At 22.8% G+C, this 16,311-nt stretch overlaps 1 protein-coding gene across 4 annotated transcripts in view; it reads left to right on the top strand.

Moving 5' to 3' along the window:
* The window catches only part of LOC114119909 (multiple C2 and transmembrane domain-containing protein), a 49,810-nt gene that overhangs the window by 11,173 nt on the left and 22,326 nt on the right, over nucleotides 1-16,311 (top strand). For 3 of the 4 annotated variants that reach the window (XM_050199902.1, XM_050199899.1, XM_050199903.1), the window contains exons 2-4: nucleotides 13,007-13,380; nucleotides 15,542-15,562; nucleotides 15,675-15,828. In XM_050199902.1, coding sequence (XP_050055859.1) covers nucleotides 13,007-13,380; nucleotides 15,542-15,562; nucleotides 15,675-15,828 — 549 coding nt within the window. The remainder of the gene's footprint in view (nucleotides 1-13,006; nucleotides 13,381-15,541; nucleotides 15,563-15,674; nucleotides 15,829-16,311) is intronic. The other variant, XM_050199901.1, reaches the window with a different exon arrangement.

Genomic DNA, 16,311 nt, shown 5'->3' with positions numbered 1-16,311 from the left:
TAATATATTGTTGTTGTTATCCTGAAATGTGGATACTATTATATGGTGCGCTGTTTTATTTTTAAATAAAGTTGTATTATATTTTATATTTATTGATTGTAAGGATATTTGATTAATTAATAAACATTTTAAAAATCAATATCTATGCACCTAATTTTCGAAGTAGTCCTATGTGCGTGTAACAAATATACGCTTACTTGCAATGTATAGACCTCTAGTCCATTATGATAATAATACCTCGTAAAATGCTCGCTATACTGACAAACATATATATATATATTCCAGTATGTATATTATTACAGTTACTATTATTTGTTAAAACCCATAAAACAATATCAAATATTTATCAAAGTCAACTCGGTATATTAATATATATTTATTTATTGTGGAGTGACAAATGTGTACCTTTATTGAGGTGGTTTTTGGTACAATTTAAATACATCATAATATTTATTTTTAATTTAATTAATTTAAAACCAATATATTATAAAAGCCGGAAAAAATATAATTAATATATAATATTCTTGTGATTATAATGAAAAATTGATTAATTAAAATTACTGTTAATATAAAGATTACACGCTTATAAATAATATATAAAGTAAATAATGTATAATATTATAATCATCTAAAATTTTGTTAAAAATTATGATTTTAAAAAAGTAGATAAAATAAAAAACACTGCAGTTTAGTTGTCATTTGTTTAAATAAATCACGATTTTTCTTATTAAATTAAGGTATTTTTGAACTTAGAAAAGATAATCACAACATTTTATTCAATTAATTATTTGTATTATTATTTTTATAAAAAATTATCGTTCTGGATTCCAAAATAAAATTACTAAAAATAAAATAAATTACTAAAGTTAATAGTAATAGTTGAAATCCAGATTGATACCTAATCAAGAGTACTTTTCATTTTGGCAAGGCTGGGCAAGTTAATGATTTTTTTTAACTAAGTTAAGTTAAGTTAATATGCATCAATAAGAAAAAGTTAAAAGTTAATAAAATTTTTGGTTAACTCAGTTAAGTTAAAAGTTTATACATATATTTTTTTAACTTTTTAATAAGTTAAAAGTTAAAAAAAAGTTATTTTTTTATATGTTAGCGTTAGGTTAGGACGGTTAGGTTTATTTATAATTTAATTATTTATAAAATAACGTAACTTACATTTTATTAAAAATAACTCGTTATTTATTAAATTAATATCAATAAACATCAATTAAGTTAAAAATTAAGTTAATGAAAATTAAATTCAAAAAAGTTAAGTTAAAAAGTTAAAATTAACTTAACTTTAACTTTTTAATTCATTTATGTCCACTGCCCAGGCTTGCATTTTGGGAGTAAATATTGTAAGTGATACCTAAGACATTTTTTTTAAATAAATAAACTAAATATTTAATGAAAATTTTAAAATTTAAAATTAATTTTTATAATTATTATTTTATGAATTAAAATAATATTAAATATTATATTACTGTTTTTAACATATATACGAGTATATGGTACAATATACATACATTTTTTTAAAGTTGTATAATGTACAGTTGATATCAAATAACACAGCTGGCTCATGCTTATCGAAATCAAAATCCTCATTAAACCCATTTTAATTCAATGTTTTAATTCTGGTTATCATACATCATGTTTGCATAATTTAAATACGGTATCGTCGATGTAGGGGTATTGGAAAGGTCAATGTGACAATAAGTACGTTTTTATCAAAAATTATTTACAAAATTATGTATTCTTTAGATATATTCTTTAGGAAACATATTATAATTATTTGAATGTTAAACATATATTAAAAAAAACTGTGAAATATATATTTGATTGTTTATAATAACTTAATTCATTTTAATCGTGTATTTTTTTTTACCTTTTTTCCTTTTTTGAATGAAGATTTTTATAATTTTAATGACGTATTAATTTTTTTTATTTCATATTCCAAAGCTAAAATATTAATAACAATATTAATACATGAAAATCGAAATTTAATTGAGTGGCTTGTTGCTTATTACTTATTAATAATAACTAATTAACTATTAAAATATTAGTTAAAATGGGCGGCGTATTGCGGCGTATTATAGACCGACGTTTATCGGTTAGGTGTACGTGTACTCCTATGCAACTTCATTCCTATATTGTCTAAGCTATAATACAATTTTTTTATTATTGAAATTAGAAAACATTAATAATAAAGACTATATATTTTATAGTCTGTATTTAATACACAGTAAGCAAAATGTTTATACTTTTCAAGATCATGAGTTTTTATTGTTGAAATAGTTACTCATTTAAACGATATCATAGTTCATGATTTAGTATCTGAATTGGGAGTTGTATAGTATGTAATATTTTATTAAAAATATAATAGATATTATAGATACATTGGATAGCGGTAGTTTTATTTTTTTTATAGGTTAAGATAGTTTCACTGCATTTTAGTTTACACAAATGGTTTTTTTCCCAACCGTTATTTGACTAAATTGAATTATTCAAAGTGTTTATTTAGTCCAATGATGTTTATATACAACAACATTGTATGATACAATTTTTTTTTCAGATAAATTGTTCAAATAATTATTTTATATAATTTAAAAAAAAAATATAGTACATACATTATACTTATTATACTTACTCAAAATGGTTTATATGAATAAATATTTATAGGTATATGACGGTTTTAACGTCAATTTTTTGACACTTAAAGTTGATATACGAGTATACCTACAAATTACAAATTATACAACTATAGTACTTACTAACTGGAAGTATATTAATATCTACGCTATTGTTTATGCTATCCATAAAAAGATATATTCATTCCACATAGACATAGGTATGGTCATAATAAATAATGTACCTACTGTATTATATATAATTGATTAAAAATAACAATTTGAAATCAAAACTAAAAATTGGATCGATCGATTATTTGTTACGTAGTCATAAATTAAAATATTTTGAATTTATTACTTATTTTTAGTTTTTGAGTGGAGATAGAATTCATTGATTTTACAATGATGTGTGTTTTTATTTATTATTATTATATTTTATTTTATTTTTTGTTTATATGCGTGTACACCAAGTAGTTGATAAAATGCTTCAATTTTCAATTTTGAGGGTGATTTTAGATTCAAAATTGAATCTGATTTTACAATCAGTAAAAAAAAAAAAAAAGAATTAAGGAAAAACTAACATTTTTAGGTGCACATCCAATTTTCGAGAAAATTTTATGTTTTTGATTTTAATGTTGATACTTGAAATTTTTACCATATATGTACTGTATACATTAGTTTCTGTTTATTACCCTTAAAATAGAAGATCTATTCATTTCGAATTAAATAAATGTACAAGTTTCGAATACCAATATACCATAATAAATTGTTAATTTCTTTATTATACCTTATTACTTTGGTTAACTTTCGCTGTGCAGTGTGCATAGACTAATTTTTAATTTTACTTACGTTAAAAATATTATATTACTAGTATTTATAAAGATATAAAAATGTATTCGTTATTCTACATAAAATTTATTGTATTTTTGATACGATCAAAATAAATTTGTGGAATCGAAACGTCAAAATATTTTTCACATTAAACTGTAATAAGCATAATGCTAATAACTAAAGAGTATAATGAGTAATAGATGTTAAGAATCAGTAATGTGTTGTAATTTAAATAAAAATATGAAATTAAATATGCTAATAAAATAATATTTATAGTAAAAATATATATTTTCATTTACTCTAAAAATTTATTTATTTTAACATTATAGTATTTATATCTTCGGTATGTTTGATTTATTTTTAAATATCAACAAGTTTCTAAGAAGCTTATAAAGTTAGATTTTGTATAAATAAATATAATTTTTAAATTCGTTTACGCAATTTTATTGGTGGACTTAAAAATGAATAAAAATTGATTGAGTACATAATAACTTAACATATTTGTGAATATATTCAATATCACAAACGTTAATGCTAAACTAAAAACCTTAATTGTTTTATCACATATTGTAAAAAAGTTGTATTCATAACTATCAATTTTGTAATTTTGATATACACAATGATCTATCTGTGTTAAATCAAACAATAGATCCATATTATAACTTTTGGAGTAGTTATGATTTTTTAAATAAATACACATATATACATATATATCAAAGCAATTTTATTTAAATGTTACGATATGGAAACATTTGCGAAAATCGACATCAATAATTATAAAATAATCTAGTGTAAAAAATGATGTAAATTGATTTCGTTATTATACATTTTTAAACATTTATGTAACAAAGTTAAATAATATAAAATTAAAAAATATGAAGAAAAGTGACGACATATTTTCAATGTATATAGTTCTTTTGCCAAAGTTAAATTTTATTTATACATTTTAATGTAACTGGCATTGTCGTTGTTTAACTATGAAATATTACTTAGGTACACACATTCACCATTCATTTTATGCTAATTAAAAAATATTCGTGAACGCCTTCTAGTTTAAACTAACTCTTGAAATAATAATAACGCATAATTTCTAATCAGTACCTGTAAATTTAAAAACAATTATTATTTTTTATTCAAATTTGATAGTATTTAACCAATTTCAATTGCCAACTTTAAATAATGTTGGCATGAACCTTATCACAAAAACTATAAAAATAATATAATATTTTTTCTTGTTATTTATGCTGTAACTATGTTTATGTTAAATTTAATTTTTATAACTATTACTACCTACATACAATAATTATGAACATTATTAAGTTTAATAAAATTCATAATTTTACTACGACAAGTACACACAGTGTTTAATTTATTCGAAGATAATAATATTGGAACGAAAATAGTTTCCGTTTATTTATTTAATGCCTTCAAAGCTCTTCGCTTAAAATGACTCGTATATTACACATGCATCTATAGTATTTTAGTCAAATTAAATCATAATAAAAAGATTTAAATGCAGAAAATCGAAGATGTAATATTATGTTAAGCTTTTAATTTCCTGTATAGCCTTTATTTGATGGTGCTGTTACACACATTTTAGTTTATTTTGCAAATCAATAAAAATTGAAGAATTGATTTTGTTTTACACTAATTAGTATATACCTAATAAAAGTTTAAATTTGTTAGGTTCATATAAATAATGTATATTTTATATGTATTATATGCATTTATTTAATTACATAAATGCCAATCATAAAATATAATAAATATATAACCTACTTACCCATCTAACAATTATTTTTATAAGTAAAATTAGGCACTTATCTATTGTTAGTTACTCAAACTTTAATATTGTACCTACTAATAATTTATCACACTTTATTCGCTTATACAAGTTATATTTTTAATTAATTGTAAACAAATATAATGTATGCAAATTGAAAATTGATTTTTGCTTCTAGCTTATTTTTCTTAATAATATTTTAAATAAATTATCATTCATATTTGTTTATGACAAAAAAATATCAATTATTAGTGTCGTAGCCAGGATTTCATCAGAATATATAGGTACATCATTTTTCTAAATCGTCTTAATCGAATTATATTTTTACGTAACATATAACATATTTAAATATATATATTATTTACGTATGTGTGATTAAATCCAAGAATTAGTACGCGTCGACAAGATATGACCGAAATTCTCGAAATATTATAAAATCGATATCCAACAGTGCACCGTGGCTTGTTAAGCGACTGTATGAAATCGAAATAAATGTAACTTCGTAGCGTGAGATATGTGAAAACTGAAACTACAAACGTATAAACTATAAAGGAACACGATACCGTCGTCCGTGGGCCCGCAGTTTATCGCATAATACAAGTACGGCAGGTTTATTTCACGACACAATATCGTTTGAAATCGATTTCAACAACCGATAAATATCGATTAACGTATCGCATGCGCCATCACGCATTTCCATAATAATGTTATATTAAAGCAGTCGACATCGACCTATTGCTTGAGATGTTCAATCTTTGGTAACACGTTACAAAAATGTCTATATAGAATGTAGAAATTCAGCGAGCCATGAAGCACAGTAGTTGGATGTACGCCCAACTGAAACTGCTATGAATCGATGGTGGTTAATTGAAACGGAATATAAATTAAAATATTGTCCTTTGTGCCGATTCGTGGATGATTGAAATGACACAACCAAAAACCTCACGAATTGACTTCATTATAAACAGTAAAATAAACAGTTTTAATTCAAAAATTAATACTGGACGACAACGTTTTTACTACCCAATGGTATCTCAAATTTTAGCTATCACTTCTACCACCAATGCACTTACATGCAGAACCGGTTTTTATATGTGTTTTTGTAAAGGTATGTATAATTTTATTATGTTATAAAAATAATGTTTTATTGAATATTTAGTTTGTACAAGGAAGGTTAGGTTATGGTCTATCTGAAATTTGACACATCATTCGATTATCACTTTTTCTTTGTATACAGTAAAAGTATCACTCCATTTATATTTTTCTGTAGTACAGCATTTAGAAATAATAAAGGTGTGTAACTACACATGACTACTACACAATGAAAATAGATATAAGAATTACCTATCTAATAATATTACAAATCTTAATTTTCTAGGACGAATACATTTTAACGAAAAATTTGAATTTTAGGAACTCGAGTCGAACTAAATTTAAAATTTATTATATTAAACCAAAATTAAATTTTTATAAATTTCAAAAAACAAAAATTATTTTCCCATAAAATAATGACAGAAAATATCGAAAATCCCTTAAAGTTCCTCGTCTAAAATTAAATATAAATTTGGATTTAAATTATCAGTTTGTAAATAACAAACAATATTTGACAAATTTATCATTACCGACAAACATGGACAAAAGGGTTTTTGTTTTTATAAAAACATTATATGGTTTGCTTACAAAATTGTGTAGGAATATCAGCTAATATTATCCATAAACGATAACAATGACATATAAACTAATTTGGGGGTATTGCGATAATGATTAATTATGACTATTTTTCACAGCAATAAGCCTGGAATATAAAATACTAATTTTTAATTTAATTATTAACCTTTATTATATTTATTGATGATAATTGTACTCAGTATAAATACTAAGATTATTAAATGGCTATTTACTTTTGATGATAGATAAAATATGACTATAAGCTGGATGAAAAAATTTAATATGAAATGATATGCGACAGTCCTAGAACTATTTTTTTTTTTTTTTTTGCTGCGAACTTGAAGCTGATAATCATTTTATTGTAGGATTTCAAGGCTACTAATCTTTTGGGGATATCTGTACTAAGATTTGAATCGAAAGAAATTGAATATTTTTTCTTAATAATTGTTATTTTAAGCTTTTAAAATAGGCTTAATTGTTTTATTTTCTTTAAAGCTATTATTTTTGTGAATTGGGAGTAATGGTTCGTTGGGGTTGTGTATAATAAACACATTGTTTTAATGTGACAAATTCATCATCATTAGTGTTAGTATGCGTTCAGGGTCCCTTGTAATATATCATTGCATGATATAATTTTGTGACAATCATTTAGTATCATCTCTACTAAGATTTAAAGTTAGGAGAATTAATTATTTAGTTATTATTTTAAGCTATAATATTATACTTGTTAAGTCCGTTGACAAATATTACTAAAATGATACAATTTTAATTTATTAAACACGGAAAAAAATTAAAATATTTATAACATGACAATAACGGTGCCAATCATTTATCTTCAGTTTTTCTATTGATATAGTTTCGTCATGATTTATTTTATTTTTTATATCCATGGATCCAATGGATATTTTAATTAGTTAAAATTGTATCATTTTATTAATATCATGCCAATGGACAATGATCATAATACAAACAACCATACAATAAGTCATAAGAGTAGTATGTAATAACAGCGTAAAATAAAAATTTAAATAAAATAATTAATTCTCCTAACTTTAAATTTCAGTGGAGATATTATTAAATGATGTATCACGGCGGGTCCTGAATATACATACTAATGATGAGAAACTCTTCATACTAACACTCAACACTATATGTATTTTCTATACACATTTCTGATGAATAACTAATGAATACTGGGTATATAGGGTTATTTTAATTAAATTATGTTATTATGGTTTATAGTTTTTATTCAATTTGTTCATAATAATTATCTATTTTATCATTAAATGTTTACACAACAATAAATAATTGACTAATACATTTACATTATTCCTATATTTAAAAATTAAAACACATATTATTAATTTATTTGCCATAATTTTATGCAAGGTTTATAATTAATTAAAAATAAAAATATGAAAAAATGTAATGCACGTATGTATAATAATAATATAATATATTATATATATAATCATGAGAAACCGCAGAGGAACCATTTTAGTATTTTTTATATCACTAAATACCTTGATACGCGTTTTGTGAATTTTCCCTTCGTTTTTCGTGTTTTTCTAACATGTACATCTATTTTGATAATATATCTATCAATCTCTTTTTAGATTTTCCATTTCTCTATAATATCTCCCTTCACTCCCTTCTCTTAACTGCAACACATTATATCTATTCCATATTTTATTTTTATTTTAGCTACCTCATAATATTTCAACCCTGAATATGAAATATATATTTTTTATAACTTCTTTTAAAAATAGTGCTGTAGAACCAACCTTTGTAATATATTTTAAAATAGAACAAAATAATTTTTGAAATATTGTCGAAATTTTAATAAAAACATTTATAGGTGAGCATACAATTTTTCGTATTATACTAACGAAATAAACCATGGTACGAACATATTAGATTATAACTAATAATATTGTATTAAATTATATTTAAAACATGATAATCATAAGTTATCGAAACATTTTAAATGCAGCAAAGTACAAATAGTATACACGATTTATTCAAATAAATAAAAACCTTATAATCTATAGTAGTAAATTATGTGCGAAATAAAAAAAATATTAGTTATACATTTATGAGTTATCTTGTTATTTTAATGAACAAAACAACTATTTAGAGTAAAATAAATACATCAAAAGTTCTACTGTGAATTTTATTTTTATTGTATATAACTTATTGCATTAAAATGTATAGGAAACTACGTACAATCAAAAATAATTTAAAATAATTTACCATAATGTAATAATGTACAGAGCTATATAGATACGTATAAAATGTATACATATAACACACTATAAGAATTTAGAATATACAAATAAAATTTGTTTGTTAAGTTTTGTTTTTACTTAAATTAAATAACTGATAATACAAATTAAACTAGGTATAATCATTTTTAATTTATTGAGGGGTAGAGACAGTAAAATTTTTGAAAACCTAAAAGGGGTATTGAGTAAAAAAAGGTTAAGAAATACTGATCTTAATTGATCAAAATTAAGTTATTATTTATTAAAAAATTTTAATCAATATTGACAATCAACATAAATTTTTGCATACTGTTATATACTTATATGCAGGCTGCAAGGAATTAATAACTATTATTTATTTATTGGGATATTATGTGAATTGTAATTCTTAGAAAATCTAAATTATCTTAATAGTTAATTTATAAAATTAATAAATCAATTTATTTTGAATACTCGTATTCATTTATTTTGATCAAACTAGCTATAATGTTATACATCTAAATAACTTAATATTAATAGTTAATGATGATAACTTAGATAATAGGCTTTTATTTTCATATTTAGATTAGCGATGATTTTAATTCCGAAAAACTATGAATTAAATATTTAAAAAGAATCTGAGTCTATATAATTTTGTTTAATATTATATACAATAATATTAACTGTATCTTTATAAACATATTTTTAAAATATTCAAATTAATTTTTATTTTAGTAACATAGTAACATTTTCCAAAATCTATTTTACCATTTGTAATATATATAATAAAATTTACTGAGTTAATATTTATTCTCTTTATCATAATATCATATGACAATAATGCATTTTTTACATTTTTATTAGTCTTTCATAAAAACATATAATTTAAATTTAGTTAAAAATGTTAGATTAATTTTAACAATAAATTAATGCATATCGTTTAATATATTTTCTCATACTTAATTGTCTATAAATAATTATACGATTGGTAGAAAAAAGTATCAAAATAATATGTATTTAAATGTTTTACAAATGTATATATTTTAAAAGTGTGAATAAATAAATGTATAATGGTTTTAACTGTATATAGTTAAATTATAAGTATAAATTTTTATGTGTAAAGGCAGTTATCGTTGTAATAATTATTCACAGTATCATGATTTTAGCTTATGCAAATGAATCATACGCATGATAGGAATAAAAATACCATTTTATAGAATTCCTACAAAAATTACAGAATACAAATTAACTCAAGAAATTTTCATATTTAAAGTAAATGCATTTGCACATTTGTAAATTAATTATAGTAACTACTCATTTTAAGAATTGCAGAGGTAAAAGTAAAATGTTTTACTTCTTATTCATTATTGTTAATTAAGAATTGTACAACCTGCTTATTAATATTAACAATAAGCACGAGTGATCCTAAGGCTAATATAAAATAAGATAAATTAAAATAAAATATTATAATAAATTAAATTAGCTAATTTTATAGAAACATAGGAATTGGTTTAACTCCATCCATTGATGGAACTTCTTGACGTATATGTAGTTTTTCTACTACTTGTATCTTCTTCAGTGGTAAGATTTATTTTTATTTATAGGAGTAGAATTAAATTTGAATGGTTGGTGACCCTCGATAAATTTAGTTTTGTCGGATTTTCGGTGTCTGGTTATTATAACAATGGTGTTCAAAATTGGCGGTGGAATTGAAAGTCTGTGTTGTTGAAAGTTTTGGTCTGAGAGGTTGTGTGCTTGTGCCTTAGTTTTTATATATTGTGCATCCTATTGATTTACTTAAATTATAATTTTATATATTTCAAATAAAAAACTTTCAGTTTTTAAATACAGATGACTAGATGAGTAATATAGGTAATTTTAAAGATAATTTACAATAGGTATTTTTAATACCTAAATACCTAATAAAATTTGATGATTAAAGTTTCATAGACTTTAATATGACATTAAACTTTCCACAAGTCAAATTAATTACAAGTCTTATAACTATCCTCATTAATGAGTTTTATTAAAAACATAATATTATAAGCATTAAAACATTTTTGACACATTTTTTTTTTGTATGCATGAACTATATATACAACTATTATTGTATTTGATAGTTATAGAATAAAACATATTAGTGAACCCGATAATTAAACATGTTTGATAAATAATTACCTATGTGACATTAAATTATATAATTTACTACTAGACTCTATTATAATCCGACCATGCTATATATTAGGAAAGTCAAAATCGTTTTTAAATGTGATGATTATCATTTCTTTCAATATTTAAATTATATCAATTATCTGGCTGTGTTGATTACAATAAAAGGTACAGCATATAATATACTACTAATTAACCCGGAATAGTCTTTGTGTGTGGTACATTTTTTTTTTTTTTTGTTTAATCGATTTAATACCAGATACTGTGTACCTATAATAGTTAATTAACGAAAAACAATAATGCATAAATCTAAAAAATAAAACTTAAATTTATGTTTATGCAATGCTCAATCGATTAATGCAAAATCAATAAATAACGATTTTGTTATATAAGTATACGACATCCACTTGGACTGCGAGATAACTTGCATATCAAGTAATAATTTTCTTGAACATATTATTTTTTGAATATAATATGTTGCAGTATACCTACTTGAAAATCTGCACGAATGCAAGATGATTTATTTATCAACAGTGTTATTTTTAAAATACTTGGTATTTTATACGGGTGAGAAAATGTACGAGGTTTAGTATAGTATTTCAACTTTCAAGCTGTTTGAACTATGAACTCGTACTGCACTTCAGTTTGTATTGTTTTGTTCAATATATATCACAAATATGTCTGGAACTTGAGATTTTTGATTTAAATAACAATAGATGATAGTATTATAGTAATATAAATCATTACAAGTTTCTAACTGTAATATAACTGTATGCTATATTCTATAGAGGTCATAAGTAGTGATTGCTATAGGTCAAGAAGAAGTGATCGGAAAATGCTTGTAAGCAAAATTATGAAAATATGAAATATTTGTCAATTGTGAAAGATTATGTTGGATATGTATTGTCCATCTTCTTGAATGCAGTTAAACTATGAAAAGCGTTAGATTTTTGATGGTATATTATGTTGCTTTCATATGAATGTAAAATAAACTTTGCGTGATATCTTTAATATTTATAGCGTGCTTTTCAATTATATAATAAGATAATTATATATTAGATAATATAATGAGTTTAGATAACCTTAACGCTCTGATACTTTTTTTTAACACACAATATTTTTAATGAATATTAGGCATGAAACTTGGTTAGTGGTTAGATTGCATATAGAAAAAATTAGGTTTGTATAATGTATATTATAGTATTAAAATTGAATGATTATTATTTATCAAAGAACATTATAAATATTTTTAACATTCAGTGTCTTGATTTATTTTTAATCAAATTTTTTAACTTCACAACAATAATATTTCTATATCGTGCAATGAAAGAGTTTCTTATTAGACATGAAGTCAACAAACTGTTGATAAATCCCGGAAGAGTGATCCTGTAGGATTTTTATGAGCAACTATTGTGTTATTTCTTCACTTGATATGAACTATACTTTTAGGGTTGGACAAAAGTCTTTATAATGTCCTTTGGCCTTTGTCTAGGTTATACGTTTATATAATAAACTCACACAACAATTTCAAATGTTCTTTTAGTCCGTTTAAAAATTAATAATATTTCATAAAAACTTTTATAAGTTATGAGTTCTAACAAAATGGGTGTTTTGCGAACCCATGTAATAAACTGTCCATAAGAAATATATTTTTTCTTTTAACACCATTTTTTTGTTTATGTCTACTATAGCGGAAAACGTATGCCCCGTGGAATTTAATACGAAATCTTTGAGAGAACATGATCACCACCGATCGTCAGTACCCTGCAACGATGAATCGGGAACCAGTGACTTGGCTCGGCGCCGACCACTGTCAAAGTCTGATTTCGACCTCAGTTATCCCGAAGACTTGGACTATTTGTGTAAAAAGTTTGCGGCTGCTGAACGGCGGCATGTCACGATGGAAAGCTTTGCATCGTCATCATCGCCGAGCACCCCAGGTGCCGGTCAAGGATGCTGTCCATCCGCAATCAATTCGTCTTCCTGTGCCAGCGTTACCGCCCAGTCCACTATACAAAGTATCAATGTGGTGCAAAAGACCCATTCCTTTTTCAATTCCTTAAAGGTAAAAACAAAATTTCACGTTGAATTATATACATTTAGATAATCGGATAAAAATTCAATGTTAATTACAATAAGAAATGAATATTTTTAATAATTATTTCTAATGAATGATGTAGGTATTTTCTAATAAAATTACAAAAATTAAATTAAATATGATTTAATAAGTTAGGTTTTTAACTTAACCTGTGGATGAAATTTTAAAGAAATTATGGTTCAGAATGCAATTATTAAAATACAGAATATGCATTGTGGCTTGATGATAAACTATCAAACATAAAATATTATAAATTATGTAATATTATCTTTTACCTAAGTATACAAACTACGTGCGTCCCTAAGGTGTTTGATAATACCCGTGTGGTAAAAATTATGCAAACTTCATTACTAGATACTCCAATGACAAAAAAGTTTGAAAACCATTTGTACAATATCTACATAATATATATATGTATATTTTTTGTCACCTGTGGTATTTAAAAAATAATACAATTTTACCAGAGCTCCTAACACGTGTTATTGTAGTTTGAAGTTACAATAACGTAGCATCAGTATTTTGCAGAATACAGAATAATATTAGTATATTTTACAATTATATGACTATCAAATCAATGTATTTTTATTTTATTTATTTCTTTTATCGAATTGTACAAAACTCACAAACCAAGTGCATTAAAATAAAATTAATTGATTTTTAAATTGAGTATTTTAAACTAAAATTTAGTCATGAATACATTTACTATATTTATCAAGTAATAATGTTTATTGGTAATATCAATAGTATAATAATTAGTATAAATAAATCATTCAACAGAAAAAACCATTATTAACAGTTCAATATAAATCAAATTTTTATAAGTGTCGTGGTATTATTATTATTCCTGAAAAGTTTGCAATATATAGTTTTATTAAAAGTTTGGTTCCTACTTTGTAAATAATTTACACAATATTAGCGATATTGATGTTTTATAAATACTTGCATCGAAAACTACAGTACGCTTGCCAAGTAAACTTATTTTATACTTAAATAAATAATATTATTCTTTTACATTTTAAAATAACATCCCTGAAATTATATTATGTAATATTATATAGTTAATGTTCTATTATAAATTAAGTTATGAATTTGTTTTTATCATCAATATAAATTTGTTGAGCCAATCAGTTTCATTAAAATAATAAAAACATTATCTATACACACTAAATTATTTATAGTTATGTACAGGTTGGCATACTGGATAATATCTATTTAATAAATTGAAACTAAAAGGAATTTATCTTATTTAACTCAAAAATACTATTCTTACCATAATGTTAAAGCTTGAAATGGTACATTTTAAGTATAATAATTGTAAAAAATATAAAAATAAAATGAGAATTGATAAAAATTACTTCGGAACAAAAAAACAAAAATATACAGTTGCGATATATTTATTTAATTTCAGCAAAATGTTCAAATAGGTAGTTTATGAATTAAATATTGTTGTATAAATTAACATAACCAATTATCCTAATTAATCAAATCAATTTCAATAGTTAAATAAAACTTATGATATTAGTATTAATACTATATACTCATTAATACTATAATTAGTATTTGTATATTTTATAATTCACAAGTTTTTTATTTTCGTTTACTTCGTCGAAATCTGAATTAATCAAATAATTATTTAATGATTTCAATTATTTTAAATATAAATACTTAAATTAAATTCAATGATTTATTTAAAAAAATATAGATCATACTTAATCACCGTGATATTGTGTATAATATTTTATGTATCATTATTGATAAAGATATTATGTTGTATACTTACTCATCTTAATATTATATAACAATCATTGTTTATATGTTTTAAACTTTTTATCTAATTTTTTGTTTTGTATAAAATTAATTATAGGTTCCAAAATGTGTTGCACCATATGTTTATATACCTATATAAAACTAAATATATAAAAAATTACTTTTATTATTATTAGTGGTCTAAGTTGATAATTAGCATAGTTATTAAGTGAGAATATATACTCAGGTTTGAAAAACTTTATTTTATTAATTTTTAATTTTATAGTATTCTTTATAAATACATTTTATTATTATTTAAATAATTCAATTAACATCATGTAATATTATTAAAATGAATTAACAGTTAATTATTTTTTATTAGAATTTGTGGGTTTCTACTGAGGTAAATAAAAATTTCTATTTTATTTAAAAAATCTACTAGTTCATATGCTATATTTTTATTATTTAAGCTAAATGTATAATAAATATTTATATTAATGTAATGCTATTTTCAGGAAAAATGGGCTAAAGGGAGAAACAAAGCACGAGGCTCTGACACTGACGAGTCACCCTCTGAATCTCCTATACTATCAAGACTAGTCCGTCCAGACACATTACAACAAGCTAAGACTTCAGACTCAAAAAATACACAAAATTCAATTACAAGTGGTATGGTATATTAAATAAGTTTAAAATTTAAAAGGTGAATTTTCTTAGAAAAAAATCCTTAAGTGGAACATTTTTTATGTAAAACTGAGTGTTACATGATACAATATTATCAAATATTATTTAAAATTAATATATTAATAGTATTTTTTTTTTTTTTATTAAACAGTTAAAAATGATTGTTTTGGTATTAATTTTGTACAATACTGTCAATTATTAAATCTAAATATCAAAATAATAATAACTTTAATTTTAATTTCAAAACTAAACATTTTATTAGGTATAAAAAAATATCATAAAATATTTACATTTCTGCTAGCATCAAAATAATCATATTTAATTAAATATTTTTCATTGTTGTTTTTCAAAATATATATAACAAAAAAAAAAAAAAACAATTAATTAGAAATTAATTTTGAAAAAAGCTATTTTTCATTTCATCTAATTTAAGTAAAATGTTTGAATATAAAATAAAATTAAACAATA

The sequence above is a fragment of the Aphis gossypii genome, chromosome 2 (assembly GCF_020184175.1).
Source record: "Aphis gossypii isolate Hap1 chromosome 2, ASM2018417v2, whole genome shotgun sequence".
Classification (NCBI taxonomy): Eukaryota; Metazoa; Arthropoda; class Insecta; order Hemiptera; family Aphididae; genus Aphis; species Aphis gossypii.
Note: the sequence above shows the minus strand (reverse complement) of the source record. Positions and strands in the feature narration are given on the sequence as shown.